Consider the following 8946-nt stretch of genomic DNA (forward strand, 5'->3'; position numbering starts at 1 on the left):
TGAGAGTTTTGGTAAAAATGGGGAGCGTCCATTCCATGAGACAAAATTCACTAAAACTCTCTCTCTACACCTCTTTGGTGTAACAGGACTTAATTATCTTTCAAGAAGTTCCCACCTTCACTGTTAAAAAAAACGGAGTGAGACTCAGCACAAGCGCGAGTAAGAACGGGCCCTCACTTCGCCGGACCGAGGAGTCACTCCGACGGAGAATCGGCTGGACAGATTTTGGGTGCCGTACGCATAGAAATCACTCCGACGCCGGACGATTCGCGGGAGCCGCAAATTTAGGGGTTCGCAGCTAGGGGATGGTGGAAAGGGGTTAATTGTGGAAATAATTTTTGAAACCATGAAAAATAAAAATAATGACACCATTGGTACGTAATTTAACCGATTTTGCGGGTTAGAAATTTTCTACCTACCTTGGGAATTGAACGCGGGACCTACCTAACACTAACCGACGACCCTACCGATTGAGCTATAGCGAACGATGCATGAAAGTAACGCAAAAACGGTATTTAACGTTGATTTGAACGGGCCGCTAAGATATTTTCAATCTACCTGGATTTGTCCGTGTATTTAGTTTACTTTACTATATTTTTTAACTATATTTTATCGTTTTACTTTGTTTTATTTCCTTGTTGTCTCTATTTTTTCTTCACTCTATTTTATTTTTTCAAGCACTTCATTTTTTATTCTTTAATTATTTACTTCTCATTTCTTTACTTTGTTTTATATTTACTGTGATTTCTTTTAATACTTCATCATAATTTTTGGACTTCACTTTACTCTTAAAATTCATTCTATTCTTTATCATCATTTAGTTGTTTCCCTTATTTTATTTTTTTCTTCATCTCCTTGCTCCCTCTAATTATTTACTTCAATTTAGTCTTTGACTTCATTTTATCATATATTTGATTTACTTTATTTTATTTCTTTTCTATTGTCTCTGTTATACCATAATTTCGACTATTCTATTATTTCCACTATTCTATTATTTTTTCTATTTTTTTCTCTTTAAATTTTTCATTTTCATTCTGAGAGTGGTAGGCGTAAAGGGGAGAAGAGAATATAGCGCTAGTGCGAGGGAGAGAAGGTGCGCGTGACTCCGGGCCGCACTGCAGCTCCGGTGCGGAGTGCTTTGACTACACATGCAGCCCGTCTCAGCACCTACGCGCTGAACCGCACTCCCGTGTTCATTCTCACTCCGGATTTTCCGTCGGACGGAATCAACGATTTTTAACAGTGTTGTTATACCTGAACCGGGTAAACCTCTAGATTTGCCTCAGCTAAATGCTCTTAGATTTTTCCTGTGTACGATAAGTATCTTGATTTATTTTGCGAGGAAATATCTGTACTTTTAAAGGATGCCTGTCATTCTTAATACGTTCAATTTCGTATAATACTGTGCAACACTTCTGTTGTGAAAAAGTTGCTTTAGGCGCCGCCGCACGGCGGGAGGGCGCGCGGCCAGCGCGTAACGCGTATTGGCGCCTACAAACCTAAGTGGATACTTCAAGCATTGTGCAATGCGTGAAGTATCCACTTAGGTTTGTAGGCGCCCGTGAGCCTCTCGCGCTGGCAGCACGCCGCTTCGCTCTGTTAGCTTTATATTTATACTCGCATAGTCAGCGTTTTTTAACTCATGATTTTGAAATGTTTGCACACTCTGCATTGATTATTCTCATTAAAATTGATGGGAAAAAATATGTATCAATTTATCAAAGGAGAATAATAATATAATGTGTGTTTTTTAAGTAATGGTGGTTTCGTGTTAAGTTTAATGATTTCCAAAGCACTTTAATTTTTTCTTTGACATTTTGTGCTTTTATTGTGCTGCAGCGAGGTGTACGCGCAACCAAACGCTCAAAATTTGACGTATTTGACTCTAAAAGATCGATGTACAAATGGGTTTAAACTAAAGATTGCGTGCTTTTTGGTTTTTCTCCCTCTTTTATTCATTTTTGCAGTTTCTGTCAGCACAATTGCGGCTCATTGGGATTAATGTCGCTTGGAAAAGTTTTTACAAATATTTGTCACGATTTAAAAATATAAATGTTTTCAAAATGAACTAATAATTTCGTAAAGAAAAAAATTAACAAATAAAAAAAGTACCTATACATATATAAGGTATATTGTACATCGAATATTTTAAGGATATAGAAATAAAACCAAATATTCACCAAGGAGAATTTAAAAAGCTGATTCAAAAGGAGAAAGTAATAACATTTCATTTAGAAAATGAGCAACCATAACAACACCTCCTTCCCTCTCAATTTCTCATTTCCATATTGTCAATATAATTTTACATACCGACTAAAATATAACGCTTGGACCAAGTCACCGTTGCTTGTTTTACGTGTGGTCGTAAACTGCTGGACAAAAAAGGTGCGCGGACAAAAAATCGTTGACAAAATGTCCAGAAACCTCAGAATGCGATGAATGATAACATATATAAACTAAATACAAAAATATATGTATGATGATTACAAAACGTCTATTCGTGAAAATAAAAAGGTAATTTGAAAAAAAATGAAATGGCATCCGGCAATTGCGAGCTACTGGTAGCCAGGTGGTGCTCCAGCGACGAATCTCCGACGTGCGTTCGTCGGTCCAGTATTAGTGAGAGTGGGTGGTGGTGAATTGACGGTTAGGATGATTTCCTCCAAAGGGAGGAAGACTCTCTCTCTCCTGCTGCCGCGGGACGAGGAGCGAGCTACGCGATCGGGCTCTCGTCTCCTCCTGGAGGTGGAGCTCCCGCTGGCGCAACTGAAGAGACGAGCGAGGGTCGATTGGTGTCGAGCCACCCGTGGGCTCGGTGTGGAATTCCCACTGTGCCGCGACACATTGCAGGAGAACGTGCACCTGGAATCAAAAGGTTTCATAAGTACATGGAGAAAGGAACGAATTTCAGCATTCTGATACATGTTTCGTGACTAAAATTTCACGTAGAACACGATGCGCACATAGAAAATTACCGAAATTAACTCCTTACGAAGATATTTGATGATTCTTGATGCGTGAATTCAAACCACCCGCTCATTAAAACTCAATGCTCAACGTGATTCACATCGCGCGCTAAACGTTATCATGACAGTCTCTGCGATGTAAAAATCTGGCAACCTCAGTCTTGACGCTTTGGCTCAGCTGTAGCAAATTGCTTATAGTTTGAACAACACATGGTGGAAAATGGACATTGCTCGATTGAGAGGCTTGCAGAAACCGTTGTAGTGCGCGATTTGACTCGCGTAGAGCTTTGAGTTTCTTGTGAGCGGGCAGTTCGAATTCCTGGTAGCCAATGTGAAATAAAAACGTTAATGTCTTTGTTAGGAGTTGGTTTCAGTAATTCCCGTTGTGTGAATCGTGTTCTACGTGAAATTCTGATTAAGAAACATGTATCAGATTGCTTAAATTCGTACCTTGTCTAGTGGTCCATAATACTGCCGTGATAGTAAAGAGAGCACACTGGAAAAGAAACACATTGGATCTAGAGTCCTGACTCTTGAATTGAGGTAATTCAATGTGATCTAGTTCGCCACCAAGTTGCGCTGCTACGTGGTTTGTGTCTTCGAGAAGCAATGACTTTCGTCACGTTCAAGTTAACGCAAGGAACGCCGCGCCGCACGGTCGGCTCGGTCGGCGTGGAGCGCCTACAAGACCGTGTGGATACTTCACGCATTGCGCCAAACACAGCACGGTCGGCTCGGTCGGCTTGAAACGCATATTAGCGCCTACAAGACTATGGAAATACTTCACGCATTGCGCCAAACACAGCGGGTCGGCATGAAACGTATATTAGCGCCAACAAGGTTGTATGCGTACTTTTCGAAGTGAGCTCACACCAGGCTGCGCACTTGTCGTTGAATATTGGTAATTTATTGGTACCAGACCTACCGCCCGCGGTGTGCACAATTTCTGACCACACTGGAAAAAAAACCACATTGGATCTAGAGTCCAGACTCTTGAAAACATTGACAAGAAAAAATACTCTTGGTTCTATCAGATTTTTGCTTAGATCAAAAGGAAATCCGCTCGACTTAAGATGCTTGGCTCTTGATTTAAGCTAAAATCCGATTGAATCAAGAGTATTTTTTCTTGTCCATGTTTTTAAGAGTCCGGACTCTAGACTAGATCCAATGTGTTTTTTTCCCAGTGCAGTAAGGGGCCGTTTAAGTATTACGTAAGACACTTAGGGGGGGTGGTGGGGGAGGGGGGAGGAGGACGGTGGGAGGAGGAGCGGGAGGAGGGGGAAGGAGCGGGAGGAGGGGGAAGGAGCGGGAGGAGGGGGTCCGAGCTTGTCTTACGGAGCCTCAGTAGGGGGGAGGGGGGTCAAGCCGAGCCTTAACGTAAGTTACAAAAATTTAATAACTGGTAAACACCCTGAAAATTAAATTTCAATTATTATCTTATTTTTTCTGCCGATTTTCATCAAAATACCTTTACAAAAGCCTCAAATGTATTCCAGCTATTTTATCAGGCTCTCTCCATTATTTTCTAAAAAAATGGGGGGGGGGGAGTCCCCGCCAATCTTATAAAATTCAAAGGGGGGGTCATATATTTCTTACGGGTGCCATACAGGAGGGAAGCAGGGGCGGGTCAAAAAGTTGGCAAGGGTACGCCTTACGTAATACTTGAACGGCCTAAAAATTTTCAAAATCGAGTTTCCTTCAAAAAGTTCGCGTCTAATCTCGTTTAGATGAAATCACTGAAATAGCTAAGACAGCAACTTCATCACAATTGTGCGAAAACGAGACGTATAAAAGCCGGAAGCGCGCAAAAATGACGCAGGCAAAACAGCCGCAAGTGACATTATTCCTCCTGAGAGCCTATGAAAACAGTGCTTTCAAGGTAATTGCCGCCCTTCTCTGCCAATTTTTAGCTTGAAAATGTGTTTGACGTATGTCCAAAATGCAACCACGAAAGCATGCAGAAGATATCATTTACGGCTGTCTTGCCTATCACTAGCCTAACATGAAAATGAATTATCATTTTTATGTAATTGAAATAAAATCGGTCAATTTTTAAACATTCGAACGGTTTCTAAGAGTTTTTCGAATGATCACTGATCAGTGACAATTTGACAAAGAAAGGAGGCTTGGTTTCTTTCAATAAGATTGCCTGATCAGAGCTGCTCGTTTCAGTACTCTCAAGAGCAGTGGCGTGGCGTGAATTGCGACATATCGATTGTTATGCCATTTAAACATATGGTTAAGAATCTATTATAAAGGTGTTCGCTGCGAACACCCTGTTTGTCGATCCTTTTCCATAGGTTTAAATGGCATAATAGTCGATATATCGCAAAGCACGCCACGCCACTGCTTAAGAGTAGTGTAAGGCGACTGGCTATACAGCATGAGCAGGGTCCAAATTTTGTATTAAATTGACCGAAATTTTAGACACTGTAACAGTAGTACCCTGAGATATCTGGGTATGAATATAGTGTCCTACTGAACGTTAGTTATTAAGTATACTCTCGTTTCTCTAGATGTCACTCAGAGGCCAAGACTTGCAAGTAACCAACCAATACGATTCAAGTTCGATCCTGGCGGCTCGTGCCTAATTTTTGACGAGGTTGCACATTTTCAACCCAAAGATTTGGTCAATGTAGCCCAAACGAGAAATAAAAATAATCATCCCTGGTAAAAATTGGCAATAGAATCTGTGCTTCACAATACCCTAGCCCTGCAGCTGGCTATGAGATTTCCAATAGCTTCTATAGCCGGCTACACAATTTCTTATAGCCGATGGCGATTAAGCAACAGCCAGTTGATAAAGTGTATGCTAAACGTTACTCATTACGAATGCTAGGACTGTGCAATACCTCTGGTGTGAAATAGTTGCTTCAAGCGCCGTGGCACGCTGCGGCGCGGCAGGCGGGCAGCCAGCGCGAAACGCGCATTGCCGCCTTCAAACCTAACAGGGATACTTCACGCGTTGCGCAATGCGTGAAGTATCCCTGTTAGGTTTGTAGGCGCCAGTGCGCCGCCGCTCCGCTTTGTGTTAGGCTCTAATATTTAATCTCGTGGAGTCAGCGTTTTTCAACTCATGATTTTGAAATGTTTGCACATCCTGTATGGATTATTCTCATTTTAATTGATGAAAAAAAAATATGTATTAAATTAAAATATAATGTGTGTTTTGTAAATATTAAGGTGGTTCTTAATTAAACTTAATGATTTCCAAAGCACACGAATTTCTACACAATTTCTTATAGCCTTTTATAATCGATGGCGAAAGAGCAACAGCCAGGCGATAAAGTGTAAAGCCCGGCGATAGGAACATTAGCCCGGCTGCATAATTTTTTATCGCCTCGTATAGCCCGGCTGTATGCTTTTCTCTGCATTCTACAGCCAGCTATATGATTTTCTGTAGCCTTCTTTAGCCGGATATAAGAATTCTTATGGTATTTTGAAACGCAGCTCTTATCGCCAATTTTTACCAGGGATAAAAAAAATGTATTTTATTTTTATACTCTGTTGAACATATTTGAGTAAAAAGCGGAGTGCAGCTGACCGCCAAAGCCCAGAATACTGGAGTGACCATGAATGAGGAGTGCATTCTGGTCTTTGCGAGCGGATTCAACTTTTTTTTATCAACCCAAGAAAACCAAGCAAACAATATTGACTGTGCGTTTAGGTTAGAGTGCCTTCATATACAGAGTATGGCCATTCGTATCTTTTTACCACAGAAGAACTGTGCCGCTTTTTGATTGGTCAACGAGTATTTAGGCTTCATGATGCTCTTACGGCCATAAATAAACAGACAAGGTGGCGATTCACCGTATTATTGATAAGAAGCTAATCTTCGAAAACAATTTCAATTACACGGCAGTAACAATTTAAACTAGCATATCTGCGAATAACACATGAAAAATACATGAAAACACTGCTAAATCGTATTTCGCCTTCCTCACGCGAGGATGTAAGATATGCAGACCTCAAACTTTTTTTTTTTTTTTTTTTTTTTTTTTTATTGAGAGTTTAGTGGCTTTATTCCTTTAGGAATCTACAGCCATCTATAGGCACTATTTATTGTCCGAAGACATCAGGGAGTTTGGTAGACATCCATGCTCGGGCTTACAAATTTTCACGGATTAAGGCCGAGCGAATTCTGCTTACAGATCCACTCGTCAGTTCCATGAAAATTTGTCGCCACCACCGGGATTCGAACCCGGGACCTATTGACCTAGAGTCAGACGCGCTAACCACTAGGCCAACCTGGCCGGCTAACCTCAAACTTGCTTGCTGATAACAGCCATCTTGTTTGTTTATTAACGGCCGTAAGAATATCGTGTCAGCCTATTTTCTCGCAACCAACACTGGTAAAAAAAAAAACCTCTTGGTTCAAGAATGCAGTTTCTTGTCGTCGGATTATTGCTTGAAACAAGAGTCTGGACTCTTGTTTCAAGCGAATTTTGAATTGAATCAATGCGAAATCCGCTTGAAACAAGAGTCCAGACTCTTGTTTCAAGCAACAATCCGGCGACAAGAAGTTGCACTCTTAAGTCAATGCAATACGGCATTGGTCCAAGAGGTTTTTTTTTACCAGTGAAGACCAAACAGGCACAGAAATGGCCTTACTCTGTCTATCAAGGTACTCTATATCTACTAATCCTTTGTTTCTTAATCGTACTCTATATCGACGGTGAAAGTCGGCAATCACATAACTCGGTTTGCGACGTCGCAGACTTCCTGTCATACTTTATTTTTTAAACAGAAAACTACTCAACGGTAATTCTTTAAAACTGCCGTGATTTTTCTTCTATGTGCGAAGAAAATTCTGCAAAAACTTCAAGGAATCATGTCCATTTGTTCTCCTTTAAAAAAATAACATAGTTGCAGAGATTTTCAGACACCGCAAACGAGTTATGTGATTGCCGACTTGCACCGTCGATATGTAGTTTGGGTTACTTGTGGTCTACCTCCCATGTGAACACAAAATGTCGGTTTCATTGTGTAAATTACCATCACCCTGCACAGCTTTTCGGGTGAGTCTATCCGTACAGTGTACATACCGCCAATTATGGTGATTTGGAAGAGCCCGGCATTCAGGAGCCTCGGCTTCTGGACAGGATTCTCGCTCCGACACGGTAAGAGCCATGAAATCACCGTAAGCTGCCGCACAAGCTTGGTTGGCTATGCCTCGAGTCAGTAGGTTGGTGCGAACTTGTCGGGCTTTGCAGGGATCCTGACTGGCGAAGGCGTGGATAGCAGCCCTTCGTTCCCAAATTGACGGTTGAGGTGGTGGTAGCTGAGGCTGGCCGCCATTGTCCCCGTTACCATCCCCGTTTCCGTTCCCGCCCCAGTTGCCCCCCATCTAATAGCAATAAAAAGACCAATGAGGGGACCGTCCATAAATTACGTCACTCACCCAGGATGGGGAGGGGGGTCTGGAGGTGAGTGACGTAAGGTGCGTTGTTATACTCTCCGGAGTTACTCGGAGATGTGAACAACCGTTGTTGGACTTCGGAGGAATGAAGATGTTGCATGTGTGAGGAATTGGAGTAAATGTAATCATATAGTAACGAATATAAGAACAAAGCACAAGAACATAGCCCGAATATAGGATAAAGAGGAGATTTAATTAAAATATGGGTAAATAAGGCTAAAAGATTATTAAAACACTAAAACACAGGACGTTTCGAGCTGTTACCAGCTCATTTTCAGCTGCAAAAAACCTAAAAACAAGTAAAAAATTGAGTGGCGACCTGACCCCAGCCGTTATCACGTAACCACGTACAAGTAAACAATTGAGTGGCGACCTGACCCCAGCCCCCAGATAAGACAGGAAATTTAGCCAATATTTAAACAATATTGTTTTGGTATTTATGCAAACATTGGGCCAATATTGGTTAAATATTGAGCAATGTTAAAATCGTACACCATCTTTCCTTTTGGCATAAATACTGTGCCAATACTTTGCTGAGAATACTGTGCCAGTACTTCAAAG

The 8946-nt window shown here is 41.5% G+C and overlaps 1 protein-coding gene across 1 annotated transcript; it reads right to left on the minus strand.

Moving 5' to 3' along the window:
- Window positions 1-1717: 1717 nt before the first annotated feature.
- LOC109039319 (uncharacterized) lies at window positions 1718-8434 on the minus strand. Its single transcript, XM_019054744.2, has 2 exons — window positions 8012-8434; window positions 1718-2862 (listed from the first exon to the last, which is right to left on the minus strand). The coding sequence occupies exons 1-2, from the start codon at window positions 8311-8313 to the stop codon at window positions 2556-2558; spliced, it is 609 nt and encodes a 202-aa protein (XP_018910289.2). The 5' UTR covers window positions 8314-8434; the 3' UTR covers window positions 1718-2555.
- Between the last annotated feature and the right edge of the window lie 512 nt (window positions 8435-8946).

Source organism: Bemisia tabaci, unplaced genomic scaffold (genome assembly GCF_918797505.1).
Source record: "Bemisia tabaci unplaced genomic scaffold, PGI_BMITA_v3".
In the NCBI taxonomy this organism is placed as follows: domain Eukaryota; kingdom Metazoa; phylum Arthropoda; class Insecta; order Hemiptera; family Aleyrodidae; genus Bemisia; species Bemisia tabaci.

Coding starts and splice junctions, on each gene's coding strand:
- LOC109039319 (XM_019054744.2), bottom strand. CDS start 8,313: ATGGGGGGCAACTGGGGCGGGAACGGAAACGGGGATGGTAACGGGGAC. Junction 2,863..8,011: donor CCAAATCACCATAATTGGCG/GTATGTACACTG, acceptor TTTTGATTCCAG/GTGCACGTTCTCCTGCAATG.